The 16253-nt window shown below is 42.3% G+C and overlaps 1 protein-coding gene across 1 annotated transcript in view; it reads left to right on the top strand.

Annotated features, from left to right (window-relative positions):
* The window catches only part of LOC120990618 (zinc finger protein 271-like), a 136070-nt gene that overhangs the window by 94616 nt on the left and 25201 nt on the right, over positions 1 to 16253 (top strand). The window contains exon 3 of the mRNA XM_040419536.1: positions 4424 to 5349. Coding sequence (XP_040275470.1) covers positions 4424 to 5349 — 926 coding nt within the window. The remainder of the gene's footprint in view (positions 1 to 4423; positions 5350 to 16253) is intronic.

The raw sequence follows: 16253 nt of genomic DNA, 5'->3' as shown, positions 1-16253 counted from the left end.
GTATATACAGTACACACCAAAAGTTTGGACACACCTTCTCATTCAAAGAGTTTTCTTTATTTTCATGACTATGAAGGCATCAAAACTATGAATTAACACATGTGGAATTATATACATAACAAACAAGTGTGAAACAACTGAAAATATGTAATATTCTAGGTTCTTCAAAGTAGCCACCTTTTTCTTGGATTACTGCTTTGCACACTCTTGGCATTGTCTTGATGAGTTTGAAGAGGTAGTCCCCTGAAATGGTCTTCCAACAGTCTTGAAGGAGTTCCCAGAGATGCTTAGCACTTGTTGGCCCTTTTGCCTTCACTCTGCGGTCCAGCTCACCCCAAACCATCTCGATTGGGTTCAGGTCCGGTGACTGTGGAGGCCAGGTCATCTGGCGCAGCACCCCATCACTCTCCTTCATGGTCAAATAGCCCTTACTTTCAAAGTTTTCCCAATTTTTCGGCTGACTGACTGACCTTCATTTCTTAAAGTAATGATGGCCACTCGTTTTTCTTTACTTAGCTGCTTTTTTCTTGCCATAATACAAATTCTAACAGTCTATTCAGTGTATCCACCTGACTTCTCCTCAACGCCACTGATGGTCCCAACCCCATTTATAAGTCAAGAAATCCCACTTATTAAACCTGACAGGGCACACCTGTGAAGTGAAAACCATTTCAGGGGACTACCTCTTGAAGCTCATCAAGAGAATGCCAAGAGTGTGCAAAGCAGTAATCAAAGCAAAAGGTGGCTACTTTGAAGAACCTAGAATATGACATATTTTCAGTTGTTTCACACTTGTTTGTTATGTATATAATTCCACATGTGTTAATTCATAGTTTTGATGCCTTCAGTGTGAATCTACAATTTTCATAGTCATGAAAATAAAGAAAACTCTTTGAATTAGAAGGTGTGTCCAAACTTTTGGTCTGTAATGTATATATAAAATAAAAAAGTAAATAAAGCCCTTTTATAAAATGGAAAAAAATTCTTTAAAATTGCTCAGCATAAATATCACATTTGGTTCAGGCAGAATCATAGAATAAAGATAGCTTATTTAGGCCAGACACAGACAAACGAGTTCAATGCAAAAAACTAATTGCGTGTGTCAGTGTGAGTTCCTGTGCTGAACTCTGCTCCTCTGACAGGATTGCATGACATTATAATGATTTATAACACTGTGTGTCCCTGCGAGACCTGGAATCTAATGAGTTACACTGATATGATACTGTGCGATCCTCTCAGAGGAGCAGAGTTCAGAACAGGAACTCGCACTGCCACACGCCGCAAGTTTCTCGCATTGTACTCGCTGAAAGTGAGGCATTTTACCATTTAATGAAATAAATTACCGTATTTTTCGCTTTATAAGACACAACTGATGATAAGACGCACCTAGGTTTTTGTGGAGGAAAATAAGAAAAAAAATCTTCTGAACCAAAAGGTGTGCATTTGGTGGGTTTTGAACTAATGGTGGTCTGTGGATGACACTATTATGGGGGATCTGTGGATGACCCTGTTATGGAGTGCATCTGTGTATGACGCACTGTTATGTGGGATCTGTGTATGACGCACTGTTATGTGGGATCTGTGGATGACGCACTGTTATGTGGGATCTGTGGATGACGCACTGTTATGTGGGATCTGTGGATGACACTGTTATGGGGATATGTGGGTGACACTGTTATGGGGGATCTGTGGATGACACTGTTATGGGGATCTGTGGATGACACTGTTATGGGGATCTGTGGATGATGCACTGTTATGGGGGCATCTGTGGATGATGCACTGTTATGGGGGCATCTGTGGATGACGCACTGGTATGGGGATATCTGTGGATGACGCACTGTTATGGGGATATCTGTGGATGACGCACTGGTATAGGGATATCTGTGGATGACACAGGTATAGGGGGATCTGTGGATGACACTGTTATGGGGGTGATCTGTGGATGACACATATATAGCATCTTATTTTATATATGTGTCATCCACAGATCCCCCCCATAACAGTGTTCCTGTGTAAATAGTGACCCCCAATTCACCTGGCCCCGCTCACAGCAGTCTTCATATCTAAACTGTAGTCATGTAATGCTTAACCTCTTGGTTAGCTTTGTTAAAGTAGCGTTATGGTCTGTAGTAGTACTCACTATCAAACTACCGTAGCAGGCCTGCCGGCAGCGTAACGTCCCACTTTATTAATGAAGCAGGCGGAGCAGGCGCATGACGGAGTGAGTGGCGTTATGCTGCAGGCCGGCCTGCTACGATAGTTTGATAGTGAGTACTACTACAGAGGATTGCGCTACTTTAACAAAGCTAACCCACTGTTTAAGGATTAAATTACTATACTTTACATATGAAGACTGCTGTGCGCGGGGCCCGGTGTAATAGAGTACAGTGACTGCACCGGGCCCCGCTGCAATCGCAACATCAGCCCCTCCTCCCTCCCCGCTGATACATCGCAGGCTGTGCTTTGCAGCATAGCGGCCGGCGATGTATCAGTTTCAGCGCACCATTCACTTTATAAGATGCACTGCCATTCTCCCCCCACTTTTGGGGGAAAAAGTGCGTCTTACAAAGTGAAAAATACGGTAACTTATTTAGAACTTGATGGCAGCAACACATCTCAGAAAAGTTGGCACGGGCAACAAAGGGCTGGAAAAGTAATTGGCTCTAATAAAAAGTAGGTAGAGGAATTCTCAACCAAGTCACAAGACACAGTAAATGCAATGAACCAGCTCACCACGCTGAAGTCAAGTTCCACAGATGCACGGACATGCCCAGAGATCAGCAGCAAATTCAGGAAACCAAATCCAGCACTCTGGTGACTTCAAGTAAAGCTTCCTCCTTATTGTTCAAATCCAATAGGAGTGCTTGATTAGGTTTCTTGAAGTCATATGATTGGATATAAAAAGAGCACACTAGAGAGTCTCTCAGAACCAAAGATGGGCAGAGGTTCACCAGTCTGTGTAAACTGCATCTAAACATGCGCAAAAATGTTCCTGAACATAAAATTGTGAAGACTTTCAATATCCCACCATCTACAGTATTTAATATCATGAGAAGATTCAGAAAATCTAGCCAAATCCATGTGCGCAAAGGGACAAGATCAATATTGTGATCTACAAGCCCTGAGTTGGCTGATTCTGTACTGGAAATCACTGCATGGGCTATGTTCTATTGTGAATAAAATATGGGTCATTGAGATTTGTTTTTAATTACATTTATTTTACACAGCATCCCAACTTTTTTGGAATTGGGGAGGTAGATTTCTTAGGGCTGATAAATCTAGTGGTCTAAAACAAGCATTTGTATCCAGCTAAAAAGAGCGCTAACGAGTCCTGTATTCATGAAATGTACTCATTCTCTGTCCACCTATAGCTAAATTGATAAGCTACTTTCAGTGCACCTCCTCTCCTGCTGTCTCACAAATGCTCAGTACAATGTGCAGTAAAATAAAGCAGCAGATGGAATTAGAAGCTGTAATTTCACACCAAAACTACCTCTGGAAGATGGACAGTCTCTCACAATAGAGCCAGGAAGACTGCAGCCTGTACTGAGCATTGCGAGATTTCAGCAGCAGAAGAGGTACACTAATGAGATGATCAATTAAGCTCTAGCTGGGCATTTTTACATGGATTCTGCTAATGAGTATCAACATCATCGGGGCTAAAATTATTTAATAATGAGTGCAGTTTGTGATGAAGAATGTGGTGACATATTTTAAGTGTTAAAGTGATGCCCAATTGATGTTGAAGGCCAAAATATGTTGGCAAAGTCAAGGGCTGGCTACCAGATGTGATCAGGTTTTTAATATTTTTATGTTTTATCGGGTCATAATTTAGTGTATGTAATAAAAAGTCATGATGAGGTGTAAACCAGAATTCTGGATTTAAAACTAATTACCTTGCTGAATCAACTTCCAGCATACTATGAATAAGTTTGTCTACTCTGCAGTTTGGTAAAAAATATAAAAATTCAATTTTTATCTTAACAGGAAATCCCAGCAAGAATTCTGAGGGAAACTTCATGTTATCACTAAATTATAAAGAAGAAGACATCATGCAGTGCTCTTTAGGAGAAAACCTCATTACCGTTAATGTACATTCAAGACATTACAGTACAGATCTATCGTACAATCCCCCTAATCATGAGGAACCTTCTCCTGACCAATCACAGATTTTTACCACAAGTACCGGTCACAGAGGGGGTAAATGGTTTCAGTGTGGAAAAAAAATCACTAAAAGCTCAATTCTTTCTACACACAAAAAAATTCATACAGAGGAGAAGCCATATTCCTGTTCAGAATATGGGAAATACTTTATGGATAAATCAGATCTTGTTGAGAGAAGTCACAAACGAGAGAAGCTATACTCCTGTTCAGAATGTGAAAAATTGTTTATATATGAATCAGATCTTGTTATACATAAAAGAAGACACACAGGAGATAAGTCATATTTATGTTCAGAATGTGGGAAATGTTTTATATATGAATCACATCTTGTTAGACATGAGAGAATTCACACAGGAGAGAAGCCATATTCATGTTCAGAATGTGGGAAAATGTTTTCACGAAAATCAGATCTTGTTACCCATGAGAGAGGTCACACAGGAGAGAAACCATATTCATGTTCAGAATGTGGGAAATGTTTTACACAAAAATCTAGTCTTGTTAAACATCAGAGATTTCATACAGGAGAGAAGCCATATTCATGTTCAGAATGTGGGAAATGTTTTACACAAAAATCAAATCTTCTTACACATGAGAGACGTCACAAAGGAGAGAAGCTATTTTCATGTTCCGAATGTGGGAAATGTTTTTTGCAAAAATCAGATCTTAATACACATGAGAGAATTCACACAGGAGAGAAGCCATACTCATGTTCAGAATGTGGAAAACATTTTACCCAGAAATCAGCTCTTGGTAAACATCAAAGAAGTCACTCGGGGGAGAAGCCATATTCATGCTCAGAATGCGGAAAACATTTTACATGTAAAGCACATCTTGTCATACATGAGAGAAGTCACACAGGAGAGAAGCCGTATTCATGTTCAGAGTGTAGGGAACGCTTTACAGAGAAATCAAGTCTTGTTATACATAAGAGAAGTCACACAGGAGAGAAACCATATTCATGTTCAGAATGTGGGAAGTGTTTTACAAATAAATCAAATCTTGTTAGACATAAAAGAAGTCACACAGGAGAGAAGCCATATTCATGCTCAGAATGTGGAAAATGGTTTACGCGGAAATCATACCTTGTTAAACATCAGAGAGTGCACACAGGGGAGAGATCACATTCTTGTGCAGAATGTGGGAAATGGTTTGGACAAAAATCAGATCTTGTTAGACATGAGAGAGGTCACAGAGGAGAGAAACCATATTCATGTTCAGAATGTGGGAAATGTTTTACACGGAAATCACATCTTATTAAACATCAGGGGGTTCACAGAGGAGAGGTATAGTGTTCATGTTCAGAAGGTGGGAAATGTTTTAGACAAAAATCAGATCTTGTTACACAAGAGAGAATTCACACATGAAAGAAGCCAATTTCTCATCTTTAGGCTACATGCACCATGTGCTGTCCACATCAGTATGTCCGTTCTGTAGCCCCGCAAAAAAGATAGAGCATGTCCTATTCCTGTCCGTTTTAGGCATTGTTACAATGGATCGCAAAAAAAAATAATGGATGGTATACGGATGTCATCAGGGTTTTTTTTGCGGACCGCAAAACACATACGGTCGTGTGCATGTAGCCTTAAGATATTCGGTTTAGAGAGAAATAAATATCCAAAACTGGTTTTGCGTCTGATTCAGCAGAATCTCCCACACAACTAGCATTGGGTAGTCTTATTTCCTAATTTTAGATTCGCTTTCCTCTAATTAGATTATTCATGGACCTTAAACGGCCAATAAGAAGGTTTATTTCTTGGGTAGGATTATCCTGGATCTCCCTGATGACCAAATTATATACCGAGTCAACTGTGACCGGAATCCATAGAAACAAAGTATTGTCCCTATGAACCTTGCTTCTCATCACTGTATTCATACCTCCACCCACACTGCGGGAGAATCCAGAGTGACATGGAGCAAAGTAACAACACTCCATATAATTGTTTTATGGTGTATGTGGACATATTAATATTTCATCTTCATTCAAACAGTATTTAATGATAAAATAAAATCTTATATTTGTGCTACGCCAGTTTCTTTTTACCTCATATTATACTTTCTACTAGCGCAGTGACATTCATTGGCCCTACTATGTTACTATGTACTATGTTACAAACTAAAAAAAAAAACTAACAAAACAAAACTACTGACACTGGACAAAAATTATGGGACCCTTAAAGCGATTGTCTCATAATGGACAATGGGGACATATCGTTGGGCTATGCCTCCATTGTCTTATAGGTGCGGGTCCCACCGCTGGGACCTGCACATATATCGAGAACGGAGCCCCGCAAGGTGGTGGCTGGAGGACTGCGGTCCAGCCACCACCAAGCCGGCCCCCGCTCCCATTCATTTCTATGGGGCTGACGGAAATAGCTGAGCCAGCGCTCGGCTATTTTCGCCGGCCCCATAGAAAATGAATGGAGAGCGGCTGTGCATGCGCAGTGCGCCCTCTTTCAATTGCGGGGCTCCATTCTCGACGAAGGTGTGGGAACCGGACCTATAAGACAATGGGGGCATATCCTAGTGATATGCCCCAATTGTCCACGATGAGACAACCCCTTTAAGTTAATATTTTGTTGCACAACCTTTTGAGGCAATCACTGCAATCAAGTGATTTCTGTAACTCTCAATGAGATGTCTGCACCTGGCCACAGGTATTTTAGACCATTCCTCGTGAGCAAACTGCCCCAGCTGTTTCAGGTTTAAAGGGTGCCTTCTCCAGACTGCATGTTTCAGCTCTTTCCATAGATGTTCAATAGGATTTAGATCAGTGCTGATAGAGGCCCATCACAGAATAATGCAATGCTTTGATCTTAGCCGTTTTTGGATATTTTAGCTGTGTTTTTTTGGGGTCATTATCCTGTTGGAGGACTCATTCATTGTACCCTGCACAGATTCAAGACACCCTGTGACACTGGTCTTAATAACCCCTGCACTGGCAGTGGATGCGCCGTAGTTATGCGGCCTCTACATAACTTAGGCGCATCCACTGCCTGACTAAATCTACACCAGCTCCCTTGCTGGTGTAGATTTAGATCATTTTGTACATCTAAATTCTGCATAGAAAATGATAAATGAGATGTGACGACCCCCTTCCCCGCCCATGCCACGCCTCCTTTTTTTAGACCTGGCGTGAGCTGGAAAAAGTCGCAAATTCGACCGTAAATCCCCTATGCTGCTGAATCTGCAACAGATATACGCCAAAATATGGAGTATATCTGATAATAAATGAACCCCAATGTTCTTATCTTTATATGCGTCTGTGAACATAGAGCTGATGTGACTTGCCAAAAAGCTCCAGTTCTGTCCAAAGGACATTCTCCCAGAAGCTTTGTGGCTTTTCACTATGCATTTTGGCAAATTCCACTTTTTTATGATTTGCTTTCAACTTTCGACTTATGATTAAGTTCACTTTAGCTAAAACAGAAGACAGGTGGTGCGTTCTGACACTGATATACTTTGACCTTGGCATTCACCTGTAATCTCTTACAAAGTTATTCTAAGCTCTTTGGTTAATTATACCCTCTCTTCAATTTGCCATCAATTTTTCTCAGTTGGCGACATCCAGGGAGGTTGGCTACAGTCCTGTAGACCTTAAATGTCTTAATATGTGCAACTGTAGTAACACGAACATCAAGCTATTTGGAGATGGTCTTATAGCCTTTACCTTTAACATGTTTGGCAAAAAATTTCTAATCTCCTGAGACAACTCTCTCCTTAGCTTTTTTGGTCCATATTCAGTATGGTACCCACCATGATGCCAAACAGCACAGTGACTACTTTTCACCATATAAATAGGCAGACTGATGGATTACAAGTTTCAAGACACCTGTGATGCTAATTGCAGGACACACCTTAGTTTAACATTAGTGTTGAGCAAGCATGCTCGGCCGAACTGGTGTTCGACTCGAGCATAACGATGCTCGGCCGAATACCGGGTGTGTTCAAGCGCGATACTCGAGTCAGTGTATTTAAATCTAATTTAGCCTCTATTTCTGAAAAGTTTCTGCCAAAATTTGAACTCACAACCTTCTACATTAGAGGGCAAGGACCTTAACCACTCTGGCTATAAAGCTGAATGATAAACTGTGTCAGAAAAACCTCATAGTAGTTTATCATGTAGTAAGTATTCTTATACAGCATAAGTATCGTTTCATATTTCACTGCAGGTTAACATGTAACTGTATAGCATAGTGGTTAATGTTCTTGGCTCTAATGTAGAAGGTTGTGAGTTCAAATCCCGGCAGAAACTTTTCAGAAATAGAGGCTAAATTTAATTTAAACGTGTATATATATATATATATATATATATATAAGTTTTTAGCCATAATATATTTACATATATTATTATATATTTAGAATATATAATATATTATAATACATGTAAATATAATATGGCTAAAAACATCAGTAGTAGTTTCCCACATATTATGCATTCATATATATCAGAATTATGATTTTATATATGGATATAGATATATATATATATATATTTTTTTTTTGTAATTAAACATTTATTTTGTGCCATACATTTTTTACAATTACTAAAAAAAATATAAAATATAGAAATGTAATTTAGCCTCTATTTCTGAAACGTTTCTGCCGGGATTTGAACTCACAACCTTCTACATTAGAGCCAAGAACCTTAACCATTATGCTATACAGCTACATTAACCTGCAGTGAAATATAAAATGATACTTCTGCTGTACAGGAATACTTACTACATGATAAACTACTATGAAGTTTTTCTGACACAGTTTATCATTCAGCTTTATAGCTGAGTGGTTAAGGTCCTTGCCTCTATTGTAGAAGGTTGTGAGTTCAAATCCTGGCAGAAATAGAGGCTAAATTAGATTTAAATACACTGGGTGTCCCCAAACACTAACTTCATATATTAACATAGCTATATATGGAGTCATAGCAGGGACTCCTAAGCCATGGACTCACATTGGGGGATTCCTGTACAGCGAGCTTCTGCATAGACCTTCTGAAAGATACCAAACATATATTGCAGATACTGGAAGGCATCACGTGGATTGAAGGGGACATCATAGGGACTCTTGATGTTAAGTCCCTATATACGGTCATTGAAAATGAAAAAGGCTGCGCAGCAGCCAAATACTTCTTAGAACAGCAGAAATATCTGCCCAAAACTCAGATAGATTTTATAGGGGAGTGCATTTTATTTATTTTACCCAAATTTTTTTTAGATTTAAGGATAAATTTTACCTCCAGACATTGGGAACCGCGATGGGGACGAGGTGCGCAAATTTATACGTTGGGAGGTGGGAAGAAGAATACATCCACCCCAACGGGCAGCTCCGGGCGGGCCTCGTCCTGTGGCGGCGTTTTATTGATGACGTGGTATTTATTTGTAGGGGTGGTGAACCCACTTTAAATGTGTTTTTAGAGGATATTAATAAAAATGAGTTTTATCTGGAGCTCACCCCAAACTATAGTTTTAAAGAGGTTAATTTCCTGGACCTCATAATTTATACTGAAAAAAATAAAATTTCTACAAAAACCTATGAAAAACCCACGGACTCCAATAGCTACATATCAAGAACTAGCTGCCACCTCCCCCGGTGGCTAGATAATATCCCCAGAAGCCAATTTATGCGCATAAGGAGAAATTGCACAGACGTCACAGAATATGACAAGGAGGCTGAAAAACTGCAGAATAAATTTGAGGATAAAGGATATGAAATGAATAAACTAACAGTGCAGAAGGGGGAGGTTAGGGTATTAGAAAGAGCACAACTATTGGGGGATAGTAATAGGGACAAAAAAGGAATGGAGGGAGATAAGTATGGGAATAAAGAAATACCACCTATCATTATCCCCTTTAATTCCCAGACACATATGTTCAGGAAAATAGTAGGCAGACATTGGGACGTACTGAAGGAAGACAAATGGATTGGGGAATTGATACCAGAAGCGCCGACTTTTGTATACAGGAAAGCAGCTAACATTGGAAATATAATTGCACCAACAAAAAAATGTGCAGCAAAATTAATAACAAATCACTAAAGAACCCATTGACAGGTTTTTACCCTTGCAAAAAATGTGCTGGATGCAGGCAAACACAAAACAAAAAAAGGACAGATATAGAAAGTAAAAGTGGCACATATAAATTCCAAATAAAGGATCACATATCCTGCAATACAAAAGGGGTTATCTATGCCATAGAATGTCCATGCCAGAAGATCTACATAGGGCGCACTAAAAGGTTATTGAAAAAGAGAATAAGTGAGCACCTATATAATATAAAAAAGAAAACAGATGACCATCCTCTATCCAGGCACTATAAAGAACGACATAGAGGTAGATTTGAAGGTTCATCCTTTTATGGGGTTAAAATAGTAAAGGCGGACATACAGTACAGACAAACAAGTGTGAAACCACAGAAAATATGTCATATTCTAGGTTCTTCAAAGTAGCCACCTTTTGCTTTGATTACTGCTTTGCACACTCTTGGCATTCTCTTGATGTGCTTCAAGAGGTAGTCCCCTGAAATGGTGTCCCAACAGTCTTGAAGGAGTTCCCAGAGATGCTTAGCACTTGTTGGCCCTTTTGCCTTCACTCTGCGGTCCAGCTCACCCCAAACCATCTCGATTGGGTTCAGGTCCGGTGACTGTGGGGGCCAGGTCATCTGGCGCAGCACCCCATCACTCTCCTTCATGGTCAAATAGCCCCTACTTTCAAAGTTTTTCCAATTTTTCGGCGACTGACTGACCTTCATTTCTTAAAGTAATGATGGCCACTCATTTTTCTTTACTTAGCTGCTTTTTTCTTGCCATAATACAAATTCTAACAGTCTATTCAGTAGGACTATCAGCTGTGTATCCACCTGACTTCTCCTCAATGCAACTGATGGTCCCAACCCCATTTATAAGGCAAAAAATCCCACTTATTAAACCTGACAGGGCACACCTGTGAAGTGAAAACCATTTCAGGGGACTACCTCCTGAAGCTCATCAAGAGAATGCCAAGAGTGTGCAAAGCAGTAATCAAAGCAAAAGGTGGCTACTTTGAAGAACCTAGAATATGACATATTTTCAGTTGTTTCACACTTGTTTGTTATGTATATAATTCCACATGTGTTAATTCATAGTTTTGATGCCTTCAGTGTGAATCTACAATTTTCATAGTCATGAAAATAAAGAAAACTCTTTGAATGAGAAGGTGTGTCCAAACTTTTGGTTTGTACTGTACGTGGAGGAGATCATATTAAATATATGTCAAAGAAAGAGACCCAGTGGATCTTTAACATGGATTCAATGGAACCAAGGGGGTTAAATAAAGAAATTGAGTTGTTTGGATTTGACTAAATATATTACAGCAGCTTAAGGGTTAAACATACAAGGATCGCAGCTGATAAAAGACAGACAAAGATGACACCCAGAAGGATCCCTGACGAAGAGCACCGCAGTGCTAGAAACGCGTTGGTGAACTCCCCTTCTTGGTGTCTGAGAGGAACCGTAGCTCTAGTGACGTCACCTGCTCCACACTGTGAGCACGAGCGAGATTCAAAAAGTAAAGGCTGCGCCACCGGCCGGGGCGAGCATTTGAATAAGACTATTAAAAAAGAACTTTGTCTGCCTTCAGTGGAGACCGTTGGAGCCCCTTGAATAAGAGAAATAAGAAAATCAACAAAACCTGAACCAAACCCTCAGCGGACTTAGCAATCATCGCGAGGAGGATCTGCAAAGAAAATAAGGTAAAACAGCCCATTAGGCTTGACCCCTAAACAGTACCCCCATATTATAACACATAGTAGGTAAACTAGAGGTGCGCGGCATCCCCATATTCTATTTGAAGTTGTTTCCTGTGTGTAACTACAGCGGAGGTACGGCGCTGTCTGGGACACTGCTGCACTATTGTTACTAAGTAGCGCCGATGGTCTGTGGCATTGCCACTTTGTAAATAGCTCTTTTGCTATCTAATAGCACCCACTGATTAGTCAGTTATCCCCTATCCTGTGGATAACTTACACAAACTTTCAAAATCACTATTGTGACACATCATAATGTAGCGGGGGAGGGGGGACCCCCACGAATATGGAAAACAGTAATATTTACTATAGATTTCTGTTGGTAGCACATTAGTGCCAGGGCGTGACCCCTCTGATATCTCTTATGTGACCATTCTAACAGACTGCCTATGTGACTGGAGTATAACTCCTACCAGACTTCTTATGTGACTGGAGTATAACTCCTACCAGACTGCTGATCTGAAGATGCCCTTCACAGAAGTTGGAAGACATTACACGGCAAGTATCTGGCTGGTGGGCAAAACGAACAACATACCCCAACAACTTCTCTTCCAAAAATTTTTGGTCGACATCGCAACCACAATTTTTGTGGGTCGGATGCGGACCCATTCACTTCATGAGTAAGGATCAGTATTAGAGGATCCGAAACGCGTAGACCCGGTTGCTATGTTGGATTTTTAATGTTCATGTTTTTATTGGAATAAAGAACGTCATTTTTTTGGAAGCCGGACCTTTTCTTCATTTTCAAGTTTCCTACATTGCGCCTCCACTATAAGTGATATCAGGTGAGCGCAGCCTTGGACTTTTGTGCTTTGCCATTAACTTCAGCGGGGCCGCAAATTATGCGGACAGCTCACTATCTGCATCTATAGGTCTGTTCCGCAGCCCCTCAACAAAGTAGAACAAGTCCTATTCTTGTCTGCATTATGGACCAAGATAGGACTCTTGTACAGATTGCATAATGCACACGTCTGGTATCCGCATTCTGTAGATCCACAATTTGCGAACCACAAAAATGGCAAAGGCCGTGCTACTTCAATGGGTCCAGTGCAGTGCGGAACGGAGGCACGGATTGAAAGCCCACGGAAGCCTACAGAGTAGTTGGGTGGGATTTCTGTCTGTGCTTCCACAATGCAAATAAGTAGTGTATAAAAATCACTGCAAAAATGCACCAAAATGATACGCAACTGACAATACGAGCTAATTCCTCAAGCCGATGTTAAAAGCTGAGAACTTTGCCAATATCTTCCAGTCAGGAAAATATCGGAGCCCCCCATGCACCACGTCACGGTGTCTCAGCACGCATGGGGTCCTACCACTCAACTGCCCGTGGTGTGTGAACAGGGTCTGAACAGAGCTAGAAATTAACTCACAGCCAGGCTCTCACATGCCTCCATAGTGGTATCACCAATGACCTGTGAGGTAGGATAAAGCTGTGAGCCGCACCCACAAAAGACCATGGGACACAGAAGCTACCAGGTGCAAAAGAATGTTACCAACAAAATAAATGGGCACATTCCATACACATAAAGACAAAAAAACTGGCCTAAATGGGTGGAAATGCTCCAAACCCAGACACTGTAGCGTGTCTATAACCGGGGGAGCAATTCCTCTGCATGCGGTCCGCAGAATGGCAATCCCCGGCAAGCCTACAGAGTAGTTGGGTGGGATTTCTGTTCGTGCTTCCACAACCCAAATAAGTAGTGTTTGCGCTATTTTTTGCGTTGCAGAACATAGATGCAGATGGCAGACTGCATTCAAGTGAATGGGTCCACATCTGCAGACGGTGGGTACACAGATGGTGCGTGTGCATTGCGGACTGCAGCACGGACACGGCCTGCGCACATTTGTGTGAATATGCCCTTAACCGGAGACACCATCCTACAGAAAATAGCTGTACAGCTCCCCTAAAAAAAATACTTTCAAAATATATAAATATAAAAAATTCAAGAAGTTAATAAACAACATGTCCAGCTCACCACGGAAACAAAACGAACCAGGTAAGTTCTCAAGATATGTTACGACTAAGAACGGTATAGTTCGAAACACGTCTATGTGCGGGGGTGTGAGATGGTGTCCACATGATGTAATTTGTTACCGAAAATAAAGACAAAGCAACAAAATTTACTTTAAATAAAATTCATGTTAACCAGCAGAAAAATAAAGAAGGATGAAAAAGATAAAACTCAGCGTATATGTAAAGAAACATATGTAGATGTATAATTAATACCATTAATACTGAGAAATGGGCTGCGTGTTCTCATCTCACCAGCATCCCCCATACAGGAACCAGTGCAGTCTGTTCTGTAGAGAAACCACTAGAATGGAGTCTCTATGAGCAGCTCCTGCCAGCTACTCCATCCTAGTCCTGTCAGCAGCTCCGTCCTAGTCCTGTCAGCAGCTCCACCCTAGTCCTGTCAGCAGCTCCGTCCTAGTCCTGTCAGCAGCTCCACCCTAGTCCTGTCAGCAGCTTCATCCTAGTCCTGTCAGCAGCTTCATCCTAGTCCTGTCAGCAGCTCCACCCTAGTCCTGTCAGCAGCTCCACCCTAGTCCTGTCAGCAGCTTCACCCTAGTCCTGTCAGCAGCTTCATCCTAGTCCTGTCAGCAGCTTCATCCTAGTCCTGTCAGCAGCTCCATCCTAGTCCTTTCAGCAGCTGTACCCTAGCCCTGTCAGCAGCTCCACCCTAGTCCTTTCAGCAGCTCCACCCTAGTCCTGTCAGCAGCTTCACCCTAGTCCTGTCAGCAGCTTCATCCTAGTCCTGTCAGCAGCTTCATCCTAGTCCTCTCAGCAGCTTCACCCTAGTCTTGTCAGCAGCTGTACCCTAGTCCTGTCAGCAGCTCCATCCTAGTCCTGTCAGCAGCTCCATCCTAGTCCTGTCAGCAGCTCCACCCTAGTCCTGTCAGCTGCTCCACCCTAGTCCTGTCAGCTGCTCCATCCTAGTCTTGTCAGCAGCTTCATCCTAGTCCTATCAGCAGCTCCATCCTAGTCCTGTCAGCAGCTTCATCCTAGTCCTGTCAGCAGCTCCATCCTAGTCCTGTCAGCAGCTCCATCCTAGTCCTGTCAGCAGCTCCATCCTAGTCCTGTCAGCAGCTCCATCCTAGTCCTGTCAGCAGCTTCATCCTAGTCCTGTCAGCAGCTCCATGTCATGGCTGAGGATGGGGGAAACCCTCAGTCGTGCGATGCCAGGAGATGGTAGGTCGCTACTTGGCCAGGATCACAGAATTAGGAAGCAGGTCACCTCCTATCGCATCCCTAATCTGACCCTGACTCATAGCTGCATGAGCCGACCTTGATGGTAGGAGGGCTCATGCTCCGGAAACCTAAGATTCCTACTAGCCCTCAGGGTGGCCCTCAACTAGGAGCAGGGTAAGACGACCTGTTCCTCCTAGGCATGGAGGAACAGGAGTCTCACTGGCCAAGCTGCAAGGAAAAGGGGTACCAAAAACAGATCTATGGATATGACAGGTGAACTACACTAGTTCCACCTACCTGCCACAGCCTTGCTGACTGGATCCCTGTGCTGACACGCTGATGTCCACACCATACTTAAATGGACACAGCCAACACACATACACACACACACACACACACACACACACAGGAACCCACATCCATAGCTGCATAAATAACAAAAGGTATACAACATCAACTTAACGTATAACATCTATGACCACAAGGGTGGCCCTCACTGGCAGATGGTATAAAGTAGGAGGACGACTCCAGCAGACCATGGCTGAAGTACCCCTCTGACTACTGCTCTCAGCAGAGGCTATATAGGCCCAAGTAGCCACACCCACACAGATACACCCAGTGTTCACACACACAGAAGGGAGTTAACCCTTCCTAGACCAGGCAAGGGAAAACAGCCACATACAGGGGAAGTGTACAAACCCTTATCACACTGCGGCTCTTACCGTAGGCAACGACATGCGTGGCAACCGTGTCCTGGGAGTCAGCCAGAAGGCCGAGACACTGCCACCACATGTACAGAATACAACACGTTGCCTCGGGCAGCCACAAGTGAAGGGAAACTATCACAGTGCACACACCCAAACCTCGTGCACACCAAACATATAAAAAGGCACACCTACAAAGACAGGTTGCCAGGTGCAACCGCATGCAGATTGCAGCAAGCTGCCAAGCACAAACATGTTGCCCGCGGCAACCACATGTGAGGCAACAATCCAGCCGCCCTCACCATGTGATTGACAAAAACCAAACCGCAGGCAACTGCATGCGGATCAGTAGTCACGACCATAACCATGGGTCGTGACACTCCCACCCCTCAAAGCCCCCCCACCAAAAAAAAGGGA

This window comes from Bufo bufo, chromosome 2 (genome assembly GCF_905171765.1).
Source record: "Bufo bufo chromosome 2, aBufBuf1.1, whole genome shotgun sequence".
Lineage (NCBI taxonomy): Eukaryota > Metazoa > Chordata > Amphibia > Anura > Bufonidae > Bufo > Bufo bufo.
The sequence above is the reverse complement of the archived record's forward strand: the minus strand, read 5'-3'. Positions and strand labels throughout refer to the sequence as shown.